Here is an 18,716-nt window from a genome sequence, read left to right as displayed (position 1 = left end):
TGAAATATTAGACTTAGTCATACTAAACTGGAATATAATTTATTTCTCATTTTCTATATATAGTTTCTAGTGGCAGCTGCTAATCAGTGTTTTACTCACAAACACACAATCTTTGACCGCTTAATATAAATATGTAAATATTAGTGTCATCACTATAAATTTTATGGATAAATAAGCAGAGCCCCTTGTAGCATGTTGACCTACAGCCAAATCCTGAAAAGCAATGCCTAATGCCAATCTACATTGCTGATCTGGAGAGCGGGTTTCATTCTCTTGAGGCCAGAAAAACCAATAATTTGTGTTTTTATTGGATCTATTTCTCACTGTTGGCATGTGCTGTTTTTATTAATATTTTCATACGATTAGTAGGCTTCTAATATACGAAGAATCTTCCAAAAGTTGAAATTATTATTGATGGGCTCTTGCGGTCTTGGAATAATAATGTGGAGTTTTTCCATACTACATATATGCTGGGAAAGTGTTTTTTTGACATACGAGTTTCATTGCAGCAGATTATTTCCATCTGTTATAAGTGCTTTATTTATGAAGGGTATATTTTGTCTGTGATCTTATTGATTAAACTCTTAATAAATAGAATCGTGCTGTATTTCTTAAAATGTACATTGACTGCGTGTGCATTCTCTATTGAACTTCATATTTATTGCTTGCATTTTGTGCAAATTATTTGTGAATCCTTAAAATTAGATTAAAATCTCTTCGTATTTCTATACGTAGAAATTATTCTGTAAAGGTTTATTTTTTCTGGAAAGACCATGAAATTAAGAAAACTAGCTAAATTTAAAGGGACCTAGAAGCACTTGACCCAGGCCTTGCAAATAAATATAGAAAGATATACATTCATACTGTGCACCAGTCGATCACAGAATTCGCTAAAGTTAAAAATCAGAAGGTCTTCAATGAAAATACTCATTTTCTTGCTTTATTTACTTCCAGGGCTGATATTAAGAGAGTATATAGGGTTTAGTTAGGCCGTATAGACTATTGCAGCATATTTGCAGATTGTTGCATGCCCATATTTTTTTATGTTTACCTCTAGTTAAACTCCTTGTATACATAAAATACAAGTGAAAATTAGCTGCTTTATTTGGGACACATCTTAATATTCTGCACTGTGCGCATTTCTTGCACCTCTATCTACTATAAAGCTGCAGATTCCTTCTAAAAGCATTATATCCTACTAAATCTGTGCCTTAATGATCTCCTCCTCTGAGTCTTCTTTCTCTACCACGTCTTTCTGGACCCTCTTTTTAATCAGCTTTTCAATCTCACTAACAAGATTGGAGATGTGCACTGTTGTCTTTTCTCTATTGTTTTTATCTCCCCATATGATTTGGTACTTCTCTTCCTCTATTTCCTTCCGTCCTATCAGGATAAGCATGCTTGCCCCGATTGACTCTGCATACTCACTGTGCCTTGTGAAGTTGCTTGACTCTCCCATAAAGTACTCTGTGTTTATCCCGTGGTTTCGCAGATAGATGCACATTCGGATTCTTTCTTCAAGTAAGTTCGACCCAACTGAGCACACCACAACCTCAGTGTGTGTTTTTTTGTCATTTCCCTCCACCAGGCTGAACAGTCGGCTTACCCCCAGGCTGATCCCCACGCACTTAATCTCATCTATGCGCTTAGCAGGCTTCTCTTTCTTGTTTTTTACCTTCAGCTTTGCATTCAAATCCTTCACCAGACCGCTGCCCTCTGTGCACCCTGCAAGAATAGAATTCACCAGCCCGTCATACCTGCCGCCTGCCACAAGTGTTCCCTCTATTCCAGTATATCCTCCTTCTAGCAAAATCCCTGTGTAGTACTCTAGGCCCCGAATCAAGCTTACATCCAGAACAATCTTATCATCCACGCCATACACAACCAGCAGCTCGTGCAGCCTCTGCAGATCACGCAGTGCCTCTTTTCCGCTCTGGGTCTGCCCTATGCTCTTCTCTTTAAGCACACTCAGAACATTGAAAGATCCTTTAATCTGGATGAACTCCTTAATTCCTTCCACAGCCTCTTCTGTTGCTCCTTTCTTTCTCATCTCCTCAGCCACTTCTTCCCACGGGAGCTTATCCAGCTTGTCAATTGCGCTGCCAATAGGCCCTGCCAGAGACTTATCCACACCGCACACCTCCATCAGGCTGTCCACAAGCTTCTTGTGGTTTATCCTAATATACAGCGCATTCCTGTCTGCAGGCACATCTTTTGAGAAGTTCTCCAGGATACTGCACGCAGTACTCACTATCTCTGCATCAGCTGCCATGTGCGCATACTCCCCTACAATGTCAAAGTCGCTTTGATAGAACTCTCTGTACCGCCCCTTACTGAGGGCTGGCTGGTCGCGCCTGAATACCTTTGCCGTGTGGTATCTTTTCATCTTAACAGTTTTCGTCATGGCCAGGTGCCTGGCAAGAGGCACTGTCAGATCGTACCGCAGTGCACATATTTCGCCCCCCTGGTCTGCCAGATCGTATATCAGCTTGGAGTCTTCCCCATACTTGTTCATAAGAATGGATTTTATCTCAAAGGTTGGCGTGTCAAGCGAAACACCCCCTCTGTTCTGGTATATCTCCTGCACCTCCTGTATAATTCGGTCCAGCACAATCTTGTCTCGCCCAAAGTAGTCTCTGGTACCTTTTGCAGTTTTAATTAACTGGTCCATAATAAAAAAGAATTTTCAGAATATATGGATGTAGTTGAACGACTGGCGTCTCTCCACCAAGACCTTACAGAGCTCAATGAAAAGACAGAAAAAACAAAAATAACGATCAAAAAAACCCTAAAAGAGATAAGACTGCCCGACAAAAATTTACCGGCCAAAGCCAGCACCATAATAGACAAAGTGAAAGCAGAAGTTTCCTCCTCTAAAATCCTTGAACTCTCCCTTGGCATAAGCGAAATAAAGCTTCCAGAGAAGCTAAGGTACAAGTACAAAAGCGACTACGAAACATTCAAACTCACTTCAACAATCGCAGTCACAATTTTAACCCTTCTGAACCTGCTGTTTTTCAGCAGTAAGATCATGGACACCGTGCAAATACTCATCCAGATGTACATTTACTCCACGCTCACCATACGAGAGCACATTCTAATTAATAATGGAAGCCACATAAAAAGATGGTGGATTCTTCATCATTACATCTGCATTGTTATCACAGGAATGATGCTCACATGCCCAGACGAGTCTTTCTCCTTCATTCGAACACCCGTTCTTAAATTTCTTTTTGTGCTTTCTTGCTCGCAGTTAGTCCAGTACCAGTACCAAATGAGGCGTCTTTATATTCTGCGGGCCCTAAAGAAGGCAGACCCACTAGAAATAACAAGTGATGTAATGAATGTTTCTTTAATGGCGAATCTCTGGGTGGCTGTGGGTATTCTAGTTCTCTTCCAGTTTATCCAGATGTACGTGTCCTATTACATATACACACTGCATGTACTGCATGCATGGAGGCATTACCAGCCATTTATTGGGGCACTCCTAATAGGCGCAATGTCCTTTGGAAATATGTTCACCATCTTCTACACTTGTTATAATAAAGGGATATCTCCTAAATAAAGGATAAATCACGCAGTCTTCCAATTATTCTTATCGTTTTACCATATCTTCACCTAGTATATAACAGTATATTAGCATAAAATATCACTCTTTTTAAGCACATTTTTATATGCTCAGAATAGCATATAATGACATACATGGTATCAATCACAGTAACAATTTAATCTGTGCTTGTTTGCATTAAACAAGACATTAGTTAATTAGTTTATTTTGATAAATGACAAAGTTAAATTACAAACAAGCCTATTTAAAGAGTTGTGCCTCAAATAAGCTAAAGTTTAATAATCACTCCTTTTAAGAAATCAAGTGACATTAATTATGCAATTTCTTGCAGTCTATTTTCACCATATTATAATACTCTATAGTACACTGTGCTTTGCATATTCTCTTATTCTTATCGTGTGGTTTTAATCTTACATAAATCACCCATAATAAACCCGATAATATCCTGCATACTCACAGGCCTTAATAAAAGTACTTATATTTTCACTAAAACCAGAGTGCAAGCACCAGAATAATTTCAGAAAAATATTATGAAGAATACCCGCGCCCGCCTTTTCTTATTTTTATCGTGCTAGAATATTTCGGCCCATGGAAGAATTCGAAGGATTCCTGGACAAGTCCTTTATGGAGTACAATGATGACTACTGCCCACCCTCACCCCAGTCACACATTGACTTTGATGAAGTAATTATTAGAAAACGAAAAACAAAGAAAAGAAAGACTCTCCCAAAGTATGTAGTATACAAGGACTTAACAGAAAGAGACGAAGTAAAGCTGACACCAAGACAGCTCCTAATGATAATGAAGAAGAAAGGCATTATAACAGAAGGCATAATGGAGCTAGACAAAGAAACAAAAGAAATATGCTCTGTTGGTATCCCAAAGAAGAAAAGGCTAAATACCACACCCAAAAAAGTCACAGACAAAGAACACACCATAAATAGGCACAGCACAGGAGAGGAAGAGACTACTAGTTGTAGTAATAGGGAAGAGACTACTACTAGTAGAGAAGATTCTTGTAGAGAAGAAAGTATTTTAGTTAGTGCAAAGCAAGAAAATACTTCTGACAAGGAAAATACTAGTAGGGAAGATTCTAATACTAAGAAAGAAGAGATTTTAGTTATTTCTAGTAAGGAGGAAACTGCAGCTAATTTAAAGCACAAAGAAACTAGTAAGCACAAAGAGGCTACAGTTAGTACTAGTTCTAATAAGAAAGAGACTAGTAACCACAAAGAGACTACAACTAATTTAAAGCAAAAAGACACTCCAGTTATTTCTAGCAAGAAAGAGGCTACAATTAGTACTAGTACTAACAAAAAAGAAGACGCAGTTAAGACTAGCCTAAATATTCATGCATGCCCTCTAGACTATTCTTCTGTACCCCCAGAGAATACAGCGGAATATTATGACAGACAGAATGTATTCCTTGGGCATGCCACTAAGCTTGATGAAAACATAATCCACCCACAGGATGCATATGATAGGGTGAGCAGTTCACAGACTAAGAATATTCCTGCAGTGGAAATACTTGAAGCACAAAAATCCACAGAAAGTATCACTGCACTAGGGATAGGTGCATTACTGGCGAAAGTTCAGAAGGAAATATCCTTGCACACGTGCCCTGTCAGGACTCTTTTAATTTCTGTTGAGAAAAGACTCTCTGCTGTTGTAAGTAGCCCCAGGGAGCATATTCACATGAGATCACCAGAGGCCCTTCAGAGAGCATCGCAATCGTACGAAAATATCACGCAATCCAGGACAAAGTGCTGCGTGCACTAAAACATTCCACACAATAAATAATAATAGAATATTCTGGCTCCTGTTTATAGAGGGTTTATAAATTGTGACATTTTTGGGACAAAGTGGATTAAGTCTTGTCATATTTTATAAAAAGCGGATTAAGTTCTGTCAAAGTGGAAAAAGTTCTGTTTGATTTGGAGAAAGTGGATTAAGTCTTATCGGATTATTGTGAAATAAGATCAAATTGTATATAGGGTGGATTAAGTCTTGCAATTTATCCGGACAAGACTTATGGTAGGTGGATTAAGTCTTGCACGAAGTTGTAATAAATAAATATAAGTGCAATAAGTCTTGTTCAATTTATAAAAAGTGCCATAAGTCTTGTACATTGTATAATTTTATTGTAATACATTTTTTAATGTGCCATAAGTCTTGTACATTGTATAATTTTATTGTAATACATTTTTTAATGTGCCATAAGTCTTGTACATTGTATAATTTTATTGTAATACATTTTTTAATGTGCCATAAGTCTTGTACATTGTATAATTTTATTGTAATACATTTTTTAATGTGCCATAAGTCTTGTACATTGTATAATTTTATTGTAATACATTTTTTAATGTGCCATAAGTCTTGTACATTGTATAATTTTATTGTAATACATTTTTTAATGTGCCATAAGTCTTGTACATTGTATAATTTTATTGTAATACATTTTTTAATGTGCCATAAGTCTTGTACATTGTATAATTTTATTGTAATACATTTTTTAATGTGCCATAAGTCTTGTACATTGTATAATTTTATTGTAATACATTTTTTAATGTGCCATAAGTCTTGTACATTGTATAATTTTATTGTAATACATTTTTTAATGTGCCATAAGTCTTGTACATTGTATAATTTTATTGTAATACATTTTTTAATGTGCCATAAGTCTTGTACATTGTATAATTTTATTGTAATACATTTTTTAATGTGCCATAAGTCTTGTACATTGTATAATTTTATTGTAATACATTTTTTAATGTGCCATAAGTCTTGTACATTGTATAATTTTATTGTAATACATTTTTTAATGTGCCATAAGTCTTGTTAGTTTTGGGATATAGTGGATTAAGTCTTGTCATTCTTGAGGGAAGTGGATTAAGTTCTGACCATCCCACAATAAAGTGGAAAAAGTCTTATTCAATCCATTTATATTCTTTCTCTACATTCACTTCATTTTTCATATTTTCAGTTATTTTCAAATATTTTACAATTTCTTTTGAATTTTTGTTTTGCAAATTCTTGGAAATATTTTTACAACAGATTTCCAATAATAACGGAATATTTAAATAATTTGCAGCAGCAGTCACTTTAAAAAGTAACGGTATTTCCATATTTAGAAATTCCTCATCAAAATCTGTTAGAATTACTTCAGATATTTCCTCATTAAAAGTCAAATCATTCTCATGTCCTTCCATAAACTCAATTACCTTTTTCAGAGTCAAATTGTCTACTAATAAGGATATCCCCTCTTTGGGTATTTTTGTTTCTTTTTCCAAATCGAGTAATAATCTGCTCTGTTTATAGTGCTTCTTTGGGAGAATAAATGTGGTCCCTTCCTGTGAGATGACTTTCATGGGCTGCAAAATATTTTATTATTTATTACACATGGTGTAATATATTCTGGCAGATTATTTATTTTATGTGAAAGTTAGGCAGGACTTATGGAGGAGATGGAAAAAGTAATGGATTTGTGTTAGAATTAGTCAGGATATGCAGAATATATGGCACTAGTGGATTAAGTCTTGGGTGAATTTATGGTTTAGCATAGGAAGTGCGCAAGACTTATTATGCAGATGGATTAAGTCTTGTCAAGTTTATAAAAAGTGGATTAAGTCTTGCACTCCTCACAATAAAGCGGATTAAGTCTTGTCAAAGTGGCATAGGTTATGTACTAAGTGGATTAAAGTGGACTGAGCTCTGTCCCAAGAGTAAAAAGTCTTGTTCACTTTCACAATAAGGTGGATTAAGTCTTGCACCCCGCGCCATAAATTCTGAAACAGTGTAATAAGTCCTGCCCTCCTTGCCATAAGTCTTGTCCAAAGTGCTATAAGTCTTGCCCTAATAGTAATAAGTCTTGTCCAAAGTACCATAAGTCCTGTCAGAATATGTGACAAGACTTTTGACACATTGTGTAATAAGTAATATTTATTCATAAAAAAACAATAATCCATGAAGAAAGCAGTTGCACAGGTCATATTCGGTGATAAAACCACCTTCATACCGTATAATAAGGCAATAACCCTAAAGAGATTTATAAAATACGTTATAACTGGCATAACTAACACCTTTGACTCTAAGACCCCCATAGAACCCCATGACATTGACCTAAAGGACTACGAGGAATTTAAATTCTACGTCCAGGACACGGGCAACAGAAAGATCTTCTTGAATTGCAAGGAGAGACAAAAGGACTTTGAATTTCTGAAAAAATTCTTCATGTACAGATTGGTCGTGCATGTATATATACAGGGCCAAGACTTATAGGGAGAGTGGAAAAAGTAATGAAATTATGACAAGATATATGGTACTAGTGGAAAAAGTAATGGATTTTGAGACAAGATATATGGTACTAGTGGAATAAGTCATGTAATTTGTGACTAATTATAACGGGTGTGCCAGGACTTATGGAGTGTATGGAAAAAGTCTTGTGATTTTGGACAGAATATATGGCACTAGTGGAATAATTTATGGTAGATGTGACAAGATATATGGTCTAATAGGAATAAGTAATGAAAGTACGTTAGAATTAGTCACAAAATACAAGACTTATCGCACTAGTAGATTAAGTCTTGGTGGATGTGACAGAATATATGGTACTAGTGGAATAAGTTCTGATAAAAATGACAAAATATATGGAGTGGATGGAATAAGTTATGGTTATAATAAAATAGATATATAAATAGTTTTTACTGTTGGACAAGACTATTTCCACCTTATTGTAAAGTGGACAGAACTTATTCCATCCCATCCCAAAAATGACAAGACTTAATCCATTCTGACAGAACTTAATCCACCTTTTATAAATTTGCCAAGACTTAATCCATTCTATCCCAAGAATGACAAAACTTAATCCACCCTACCTCAAAAATGACAATACTTATTATTTTTAAATATAAAATGACAAGACTTAATCCACTTTGTCACAATTTAATCCACTTTTTATAAACTTGTCAAGACTTAATCCCCTTATTTTCCCACTATTTTCATATAATAACCCGAATAACCATGCGACCCCCTACTACCCCATCCGCCATCTCCAAATATTTTTTAAATTTTAAAACTATAAATAGTAAAATTTTTTAATCCCCTGCATGACAAAAGTATTCCTAGAGATAACAATCGGAAATAAATTCGCAGGCAAGATAATAATAGAGTTAGACACAAAAGTAACCCCAAAGACAGCAGAAAACTTCAGAAAATTAGCACTAGGCAGTGCTTCATCAAAGAATGGATATTCTGGCTCTATTTTCCACAGGGTTATCCCAGGATTTATGATCCAAGGAGGAGATTTCACGAATGGAAATGGAACAGGAGGACTAAGCATATACGGGGCCAAGTTTAATGATGAAAATTTTTCATTAAAACATAAAAAATACGTTGTTTCTATGGCCAATGCAGGTAGAAATACTAATGGATCACAATTTTTCATTACAACGGCTGTAACTGACTGGCTAGATGGTAAGCACGTTGTATTTGGTCGTGTAGTTGAAGGAGAAGACGTAGTCAGGGCAATTGAGTCTGTGAAGTGCGACAGAAGTGACAGGCCACTTGAGGAAGTGAAGATCGCCAGGTGCGGAGAAGTTGAATAAATTATTATTACTATATTGGGAATATTACTGTATTGGGAATATTATAGGATATATTGGGAAATTACTGTTTTGGGAATATTATAGGATATATTGGGAAATTACTGTTTTGGGAATATTATCTGTTAGGATATTACTATATTGGGAAATAGTTTGTGATTTATTGGGGTATTACTATATATGTAAATATTATCTGTTAGAAAATTACTATATATGGACATTACTGTATTAGGAAATCGTAGTATGCTATATACGAAAATTACTCTATATGGATGGAATAGTATGCTGTATACGGAAATTACTATATACGGACAATAAACAGTATAATACGCCCAAATTAGCACATTTCTATTATAGAAATATTGATGCCTAAATAGGATATTTCCTAATATAGAAATACACTTTATTTCTACAACCAAAAACCATTATGCCATGCGGATTAAGTCTTGTCAATAATATTTTCAGAAATTAATCCACCTTATCCCGAGAATGACAAGACTTTTTCCACTTTGTCACAATTTATGCCACTTCCCCCAAAACTGACAGAACTTTTTCCACTCTCAAACCTTCCATAAGTCTTGTCACATATTCACCATAATTCCAAAATATATTACAACATGTGTATTAAGTCTTGTCAATAATATTTTCATAATTTATTACACTTTAATAATAATTATTATTATTTGTTTGCATGGAGAATCTGTCTGAAGTGAAAGTGTTTAGTGAACAAGAAATAGTAAATATTCTCAGACACAGATACAATAACAATATAATTTATACATTCACAGGCAGACTGCTTATATCAATTAATCCATACAGATTAATAGACATATACAACGTACCAGAATACGCATACAATGTAAAACACCCACATATATATACAGTAGCAGAGAATGCATACCAAGGAGTACGCCATGGCATGAACCAAGTCATAATTCTATCAGGTGAGTCAGGTTCTGGTAAAAGTGTAAATGCAAATTACATCTTGAAATATCTGGGAAACAAAGAGAGTGCAGAAAGTACAGACAGAATTACATACGTATCCGATATATTAGAGCTATTTGGGAATGCTTCAACGGATAATAATAATAATTCCTCTAGGTTTGGTAAATACACAGAAATACTCTATAAAAATAGTAAAGTATCAAGGATAACCATAAAGGCATTCTTGTTGGAGAAGAGTAGGGCAGACAATAATTCAGAAGGCAGCAATTTTCATGCAATTATGATGATAACAGGAATACTTAATGAAAGATGCAAAGAGTCACTGAATAAGCTGGATAGCATAATGGAAGCATTCTGTGCCTTAAGGATATGCAAATATGCAGTTATAGAAATATTCAAGTACTTAATATTAGTGAAGTACTTAATAGATATAGATGTATCTAGTGATATAGTAGTAGATACACGTATATCACACATACTAGGAGTGCATAATGACTTACTCCATGGATTATTATCAAAGAAGTACATGAAAATGGGCAATGAAGTGATTATTAAAGAGAAGACACATAAGGAAAGAGTAACAGTAAAGAATACACTTATAAGAATAGTGTATGAAAGATTGTTTAAATTAGTAGTGAATATATTGAATGAAGCCATAAATAGAAGTGAAAATTCAGTCAGCTGTAATTGTACTAAAGATAGTTGTAATATACAGGATACGGATATATTCCGTAAGCCATCCATGAATATAGATACATTCCTGCAAGAAGTACTTAAGGACCCACTCGATATAAATATGAATATAATTGATATAGATACAAATAGAGGTAAGGATGAGAATACAATTGGTATACTGGATATATACGGGTTTGAAATTATGAATGAAAATGGTTTTGATCAGTTATGCATTAATTATGCAAATGAAAGGATACATTCTGAATATATAACTAGAGTGATTAATGAGAATATAAGTGCACTGCAGGAAGAAGGTGTTGCCATGGATATAAATATAATAGAAGGAGATAGGGCATTTAATGGGCCACATGGGATTATAAACTTATTGCAGGAAGAGACATTGCTGCCATGTGGTTCTATTAAGAATTGGCTGACCCGAGTATCACACAATAAGGGTATACGCGTGTATGACACGAATATTGAGGTAGAGCATTATTCTGGTAGAGTAAGATATAATGCAAATGAGTTCATTGAGAAGAATAATAATGCATATTCTGATGTGTATGATGTACTGAATAAGACAGGCATAAAGTTACTGCAGCAAGATGAGAGTATGATAGGCAGGATGACCAGCAAGGGAATACTGTCTGAGTTTAAGGAGAGCCTGAATAACTTGCTGCATGAGATTAACAAGGACAATGTGGAGTATGTGAGGTGTATTAAGCCAGGCCAGGATATATTCAATGATGAATATGTGAAGAGACAATTGAAGATGTCAGGTGTATTCGAGACTGTAAAGATATTCATGCTAGGGTACCATATGAAGTACACAAAGGATGAATATGCACAGAAGTACATGGAAGATGCAATAGAAGGAGATGGTATACAGGTTGGAAAGAAGTACATATTTGTAACGGAGGCAGCACACAATAGGATAGAAAAGGAAAGAATAAGGAAGGAGGAAGAGAAGAGGGAGAGAATAAGGAGAGAAGAAGAATTAGAACTTGAAAGAATTAAGAAAGAGAAAGAAGAACAAGAAGCACTAGAGAAGATCAAAAAAGAGCAAGAAGAGCAAGAAAAGATCAAAAAGGAGCAAGAGGAGCAAGAAAGACTAAGAAAAGAGCAGGAGGAGCAAGAAAGACTAAGGAGAGAAGAAGAAGAGCAAGAAAGACTAAGAAAAGAGCAGGAGGAGCAAAAGGAGCAAGAAAGACTAAGGAGAGAGCAAGAAGAATTAGAGAAGATCCAAAAAGAGAAAGAAGAACAAGAATCCCATGAAGAAGCCAATCCTGATGACCATGATAACTTACAGCAGAGTCATGTAAATCCTTTGAAAAATTCACAGCGAATTAAAAGGGAAGAGCTAGAAATGATAAAAAGTGAACTGGAACGGATTAAGTTAATTAAGAAGAAGGAGAAGAGTGTCAATTATGAATATGACGATAATTCATCTGATATTCTGCCTAACTATCCTGTGAGTAATGAAGCACTTGCTGAGACATGCAATAATTGCAGTAAGATAGAAGACAAATATACCCTGCAAGGAATATATTTAATGGAAAAGGAAGATGAAATAATCAGACTAAAGAATGAATTGGATAGGAATGTAAGGATAATATCCGATAAAGACATGTTAATTCGTGATTTAAGTCAAAAAATAGAGGTGATGCTGTATAATATATCAACAGGCGAGTATTATAAGACAACCACTAAGCCCCTGAAGTCTGAGCCACAGAATAATGTAATATTCAAGAAGATAATCAAAATATTCTTGCGAAATATTCCAGAAAAATATCCTTCATATTACAGCTCTGTAGGGTGTGCATTCTCTTTGTTCAGAATATCTGCGTTGTGTGCTGGAAGTATTCCTGGAAATATTCATGTAGTGATAGATGCATTCTCTGATGAGGCTATGCGCGTCTTGCAGAATGATAGGAATACTCTGGATAGAAATACGTATAATAAGTCGTGCACCATTTTATGTGCATTCTTCTTGGGGAATTCCATATTCATTGCACGCACTTCACCTGGCAAGGAGACAGAGGCAATGGTTCAAAAGGTATTCTCTGCTGGATGCACTGCCTTAGTTGATGAGATTATTTCATTCGGATTTGACTTCTTATTTAGCAAGTCTGAAGAAGGAGGTCTCTTCTTGTCGCGCATTCTTAATAAGAGGCCCTCCTTGGAGACAGTCATTTCGCATCTTAAAATGATCCATCAGACACTCTGCCACTTTCACATTCCACCTGCTGTTATTTCCTGCATATTCACATACATTGTGCAGGTGGTGGATCAGTCTGGGTTTGAGTGCCTAGCGAAGAAAAAAGAAATAGGGATAAAGCATATTGTCTATCTGAATAATAGCATTAATACGCTGACTGCCTTTTTATTGGACATTATTCCAATGGGCACAGGATACTTCCCACAGCTGCAGGGTTTTACAGAATTTGTGGAGATGCAAAGGAAAGGGGCCATAACCGGGTCTGCACTTATCTTCAAGATAGGGCCATTCTTTAGCTCTGCAAAGCTAAAGGCATGTGTCTCTGCGCTGTTGCCTGAGCTACGCAGTAAATACACAGATAAATTACAGCAGGCCTTAATGGATGCAGAGGATGATGAAGACAGTGCCAAAGAGGTAGTGCTTCCTGTGCTTCCAATGCCCTTAGGGGCTGCTTCTGATGATCCGCACTCTCTGTATACAGCACTGCTTACATCACCAGAGCGTGAAAAACTTGCTTCTTTATTGCAGGAGCACGGCCTAGAGACAGAGTGGATTATTCGACCAGAGAGACCACATGTAAAATAAGCCTGCTTTTGTACCATACACTGTCACATTCTATACATGATAGATTAGGTCTATGGATAGACAGAGCAGTTAATAAATAAACATATTTTAAAACACTAGAATGAACTTTTAAGAATCTATAGTATAACACTGTGTAGTATTATATGTGTGTAAGTAGCATTAGATAAAATGGTAATTCAATAAAGATGATATCTCTTGGAGTAAAGAAGTTTTGTTCTCTTTACTAAGACATTGTTGACTGCTTCTCTTGTTTTAGGCTTGCCTGGATTGTTTTCTTTTTCTTGAAGGAAGCTTTGTGTAGAATAGTACAAGAACTTCAGTGAAATTAGAAGGTTCTCATATTCATCCTAATAAGCCAATAAATGTGTTCTGACAATTTTTAGAAAGAAACTTTAGTCTTTGTATATTTAGTCCTTTCTTACTTTTTTCTCTACTCTGCTAGCTTCCCATAGTATATTTATAGCTCAACCCCACAAATAAAATGTAAAGTGTCCTGCTATTTTTTTATAAAAATACGAAATATTCTCTCTATTTCCTCATAAGTATACACTTTAATATTATTTCTATTTTTCGAGAAGGAGCATGGAAAATACAAAAAAAGACAAAACTCAAAGACCCCTTAATGGAAGAGTGCCACAGCCCCTAAGTTTAGCCATAGGCAATATCTAGTACTATGCAGCACAAAGAGAGCAAAATATGGTGCGCATTGGATAAAAATAAGTGTTATTGCGGATAGGACACAGTAGTATATAGTATAATGTGGTCTATTTAAAAGAAGGTTACTTAAAAATACTTTATTTTATTTCTACTAGAGTTTACCAATACACTCTGTTATATGTATTAGTTAGAAGAGCATAAAGTGCTTGAAGGTTAGTATTGAAGCTTTTAGTTGGATTGGTTATGATCTTGCGCGTAGGTGCTTTTGGTAGTGTTATAATAAGGAGGTGCCAGGTTTTAGCGAATTCTTTCTAATTAATGTCAACAGCTTTGTTTTTAGTCTTTGTGGAAGACTTTGGCTATGGTGCTAGTGCGAAATTATTTTTGTTATGAAAGAGAGCAGCTAGCAGGTCATAGTGTATTCCAAGGTTTGCCTGTGTGTAGTTAAAGGTTTTTACTGTGATAAAGACAGTAGTATTCTCTTTTATATCTTTAATATCAATCCGTGGAGGAAGAATGTCACTTTTCCAATTTGCATGCTTGGACTTAATCTCACCATCAATGTTCTCACTCAAAAGCCTTCGCATTTTCTCGCACATAATTGGAATAGCAACTTCGTTGCCTTCCAAAGATGTATAGATGCACAGACCGTATGTGACTTTGTCGCCAGATAAATTCTCGCGCTGCAATATATCCAGAAGTGTTGGAGCTACCTCTTTTTTGTCTCGCAGCAGACTTTCTCTCAGAAGTTTCTGAGCCGCACTTATATGAAAGCGATAGCTTGCATACTCGCGTACGCTTTTCTTTATCTGTGTATCCCAGTCTGTAGATGGCTGACCAGTTTTTTCTGATAATTTAAGTGAGATATCTGTAACAAAGCATTCTGCAGTGCAGAATTCTTTTTCGTGTATATTCTGAATCAAAAAGTCACTGTAGTAGTAATTAACATAGCTTCTTTTGGATTGAGATTTATTGTTGCTTGTTAATGTGGCAGATGAGTTCTGGCTGGTTGCAGCTGTATCGATAGTCATTTCAGTAGGTTTAATTGTTTTTTTCTGAGTGGCATAATTTTCAATTATTTCGGTTCGAATACATGTTTCATTAAAAAATATATACGGGCTAATTATAGTACTGGTCAGCATAAAGTTTGTAAGAAATAAAGGAATTCGGTGTGTTTCGGAGTTCGGATCAACTGAGTCTTGAAAATCTATACACTTAAAGTAATCTGTATGTATATTCTCTTCAAAGTAGTAGAAGACTACATCACATTTATAGCTATTCGCTACATTTAGAGTTGCATTTAATCCTTTCATTCCATGAAAAGTGAAATTCTCATCTATTAATGCCCATACTCCACTCTTTCTATTATACTTAAATGGGTAGACATTAAAATCTGAACTCTTTTCTGGATAGGTTGACTTCAGTATAGACTTTATGTACTTTACTATATATCGAATTGAATGAGTTTTTCTTTGTATAGATCCATCTCTAGAAATGTAAAAATTACAATAGGAAGGATATGGAATAGGAATGAGTTTTACGGTATGACGGGTGTTATCAACTAGCTGCACATGATAGTGTTCTTTGGAGCATTGATATGCTACATTTAAAAATGGTTCATTTTGTTCTTCTATGTTAGTTGAGTTGAAGTCATCGCTAGTTGAATTTGTAGTCTTACTGGGATTGTATTTTCCGAGGGTTGGCTTTACAATTGCTCTTTTTCCATGCAGTCTGAAGACTCCACTCTGCGGTATGTACGGACAGTAGGACTGAAAAATTCTTTTAATGTGTGCTTCTTTTTTTTCTACTTTGCCTTCTTCACTTTTAACATCTGCCACACAGGTAAATGGTGCACATTGGTAGAATAAACAAAACACGTTATAAACAGCCCTATACACCTCCATAGTAATGCAGGTACATATAGACTCTTCGTTCACAGATAGCGCTTTAACTTCATTATACGCAATATTCATTTTGTCTGCATCATCGTTCACTAAGTAGTATAAGTACTCTATAATGCAGAAAAACTTGCTAGCCTCTAAGTTAGAGTGATTTTCCATTTCTTCCTTTGTTTTTGCCAGTATCTCGGGGGTTATCAGAACCAAGTCTCTAAGTATCTCTGGTAGCTTTAGAATCAAATGCAGCTTTTCTTTTAGTGCTGCATCTGCAGATCCTGCACTCTTCATTTCCTCAGTTTTTGCAGAGATAATAGACATACTGTTAACCCACCACTTAAGATCTGTTTGGGTTTCTTCGTATATTTCTTCAAGTGTCTCTGGCTCTGTTTTAGACATAGAGCATATGTTGTTCTTACAGCTGTCTGTGTAGTCGTATTTTGCACTAATATGCGCTATGTCTATATGAGTTTCTATGTATTTTTTTAAGTCTTCTAAAAAGGAATAATAATAATAACCATTCTTCCTATTATATTTTTCTGTTTCTATCTTATTGGCTAAGTTGTTGATGCACTCTATCTTTTCAGCCAAGGAGTTATAGCGTGTGCTAGTTAAAAAGTGCCAGAATTGATATTGATTTTCGTAGTTCTTCTTAATACTACATTCACATTTTGTATTTCCATTATCCATGCCACCTTTAGTAAACAAGTATGAAAAATCATGGGGTTTATCTCGGGTTGTATTGCTTTTTGCTTCAGATTTGTAGGTCTTGAGGTTCTTACAGGCAGCTTGGTAATTATTCAATTCAATGTATAAGCTAGTTCTATGAATAGAATCTGTGTTCTCTCTACTCTTTGTATATTTTCTTTTCTTGAGACTTAAATTATCGCCTGAACTGCTTAAAGTAGAATCTCTCAGGCGCTTTGGTGTGGTTACTTTAACTGGATTAAGTATGCTTTCTTCCTGGCTGCTATGTGCTCTACTAGATATGTCTTTAGTACCAAAAGAATAAGGACGTATGCTACTATCTATAAGAATCTGATTCTCAGATTCATCTTTGTATACATTATACAGGATGTTATCTTTGAATACCATATTTGCTGTTAAGTACATATAAATTCTGTGGCTTTTATATTTCATATAAAATAATTTTCCAAATTCATCTATATAGAATGTAGTAACTATTATGCTTTTTTGTTCTGGAGCAGTTGGATGGAGTGTGCCACTTTCATGATTTTTTGAATTTGGTGCTGTATTTTTTGAAGCCAATGATCCATTGGGTGGTTCCAGCATTCTATTGCGGCTTTCATCAGACATAGCGGAAGCTAAATCACTCTTGTTTGAATTCTCTAATGATTCTTTAATCTTTGCTGTATTCGAATCATTGCATTCATTACTTGCAAAGCATGCTCCGAAAATCATCCAGATGCCTACGATGCATAGAACAACAATCGTATGAGCTTTAATGCGGTCATTTGTTTTTGTATAGTATGTCATTAATATGTTTTTTAAAATTCAAACTCTTTAAATAGCTTGTTTTTTAATTTAACCCCACCGGCTTAATTAAAACTTTTAATTCTCTTTAACTAATAATTCTTTTAGTCTGTTCTAACTCATGCAAATCACCATGGCCATCTCCTAATATCAGGGGAATCCCCTGCATGCATACATTAGAACAAGCACTTATTTTACGTTTAGACATAGTCACATCAAAAGCATTTCTAGCATGCTTCAGCATACTTCTATGTTTTGTGGTTATACTTTTTCTTTTTCTTGAAGGAAGCTTTGTGCAGAATAGTACAAAAACTTAGCTGGAAAATTAGAAGGTTCTCATACTCATCCTAATAGGCCAATAAATGTATTCTGATAATTTATAGAGAGAAACTTTAGTCTTTGTGTGTTTAGTCCTTTCTTGCCTTTCTCTCTACTCTACAAGCTTCCCATAGTATATTTATTATAGTATATTCTCCTATACATAAAATGTAAAGTATCCTACTATTTTTTATAAAAATGTAAAATATCTTTACTGTTTCCTCATAAGTAAACACTTTAATATTATTTCTTTTTTTGGAGAAGGAACGCGGAAAATACAAAAAAAGACAAAACTCAAAGACCCCTTAATGGAAGAATGCCACAACCCATGAGTTTAGCTGTAGGCAATATCTAGTACTACGCAGCACAAAGAGAGCAAAATATGGTGCGCATTGGATAAAGACAATAGCATTATAGCTAAGAGACAGTAGTATATAGTATAATGTGGTCTATCTAAAGAAGGCTTGTTGGTATGTGACTATGTGTGTCTAGTTATGCTAGATTGACCATGTTGAATAGTTATTAAAGAATGTAAACCAATAAAGTCTATTGCATTATTACTTAAAAACACTTTATTTTATTTCTGCTAGAATTTACTAACACACTTTGTGTTATGCATTGGTGAGAGCATAAAGTGCTTAAAAAGTTAGTATTGAGGATTTTGGTTGGATTGGTTATGATCTTTCGTGTAGGTGCTTTTGGCAGTGTTTTAATAAGAATATGCCATTTTTAGTGAATTCTTTCTAATTACTACCAACAGC

At 35.1% G+C, this 18,716-nt stretch overlaps 8 protein-coding genes across 8 annotated transcripts; 5 read left to right on the top strand and 3 right to left on the bottom strand.

The window, feature by feature from the left end:
* Nucleotides 1-1,198: 1,198 nt before the first annotated feature.
* On the bottom strand, nucleotides 1,199-2,671 carry NESG_02074 (uncharacterized protein; the record flags this gene model as incomplete). Its single annotated transcript, XM_053049687.1, has 1 exon — nucleotides 1,199-2,671. One exon carries the CDS (start codon nucleotides 2,669-2,671, stop codon nucleotides 1,199-1,201), a length of 1,473 nt encoding a protein of 490 aa, XP_052903858.1.
* Nucleotides 2,672-2,695: 24 nt separating this feature from the next.
* NESG_02073 (uncharacterized protein) lies at nucleotides 2,696-3,565 on the top strand (the record flags this gene model as incomplete). The annotated part of the gene is made up of 1 exon (XM_053049686.1): nucleotides 2,696-3,565. The coding sequence occupies one exon, from the start codon at nucleotides 2,696-2,698 to the stop codon at nucleotides 3,563-3,565; it is 870 nt and encodes a 289-aa protein (XP_052903857.1).
* Nucleotides 3,566-4,156: 591 nt separating this feature from the next.
* On the top strand, nucleotides 4,157-5,347 carry NESG_02072 (uncharacterized protein; the record flags this gene model as incomplete). The annotated part of the gene is made up of 1 exon (XM_053049685.1): nucleotides 4,157-5,347. The coding sequence occupies one exon, from the start codon at nucleotides 4,157-4,159 to the stop codon at nucleotides 5,345-5,347; it is 1,191 nt and encodes a 396-aa protein (XP_052903856.1).
* Nucleotides 5,348-6,495: 1,148 nt separating this feature from the next.
* On the bottom strand, nucleotides 6,496-6,936 carry NESG_02071 (uncharacterized protein; the record flags this gene model as incomplete). The annotated part of the gene is made up of 1 exon (XM_053049684.1): nucleotides 6,496-6,936. One exon carries the CDS (start codon nucleotides 6,934-6,936, stop codon nucleotides 6,496-6,498), a length of 441 nt encoding a protein of 146 aa, XP_052903855.1.
* Nucleotides 6,937-7,531: 595 nt separating this feature from the next.
* On the top strand, nucleotides 7,532-7,846 carry NESG_02070 (uncharacterized protein; the record flags this gene model as incomplete). The annotated part of the gene is made up of 1 exon (XM_053049683.1): nucleotides 7,532-7,846. One exon carries the CDS (start codon nucleotides 7,532-7,534, stop codon nucleotides 7,844-7,846), a length of 315 nt encoding a protein of 104 aa, XP_052903854.1.
* An 827-nt stretch (nucleotides 7,847-8,673) lies between these two features.
* On the top strand, nucleotides 8,674-9,171 carry NESG_02069 (uncharacterized protein; the record flags this gene model as incomplete). The annotated part of the gene is made up of 1 exon (XM_053049682.1): nucleotides 8,674-9,171. The coding sequence occupies one exon, from the start codon at nucleotides 8,674-8,676 to the stop codon at nucleotides 9,169-9,171; it is 498 nt and encodes a 165-aa protein (XP_052903853.1).
* A 688-nt stretch (nucleotides 9,172-9,859) lies between these two features.
* Nucleotides 9,860-13,591, top strand: NESG_02068 (uncharacterized protein; the record flags this gene model as incomplete). The annotated part of the gene is made up of 1 exon (XM_053049681.1): nucleotides 9,860-13,591. The coding sequence occupies one exon, from the start codon at nucleotides 9,860-9,862 to the stop codon at nucleotides 13,589-13,591; it is 3,732 nt and encodes a 1,243-aa protein (XP_052903852.1).
* Nucleotides 13,592-14,607: 1,016 nt separating this feature from the next.
* Nucleotides 14,608-17,640, bottom strand: NESG_02067 (uncharacterized protein; the record flags this gene model as incomplete). The annotated part of the gene is made up of 1 exon (XM_053049680.1): nucleotides 14,608-17,640. The coding sequence occupies one exon, from the start codon at nucleotides 17,638-17,640 to the stop codon at nucleotides 14,608-14,610; it is 3,033 nt and encodes a 1,010-aa protein (XP_052903851.1).
* Between the last annotated feature and the right edge of the window lie 1,076 nt (nucleotides 17,641-18,716).

The sequence above is a fragment of the Nematocida ausubeli genome (genome assembly GCF_000738915.1).
Source record: "Nematocida ausubeli strain ERTm6 chromosome Unknown supercont2.5, whole genome shotgun sequence".
NCBI classification, from domain to species: Eukaryota; Fungi; Microsporidia; genus Nematocida; species Nematocida ausubeli.
This window is presented reverse-complemented; position numbering and strand designations above follow the sequence as displayed.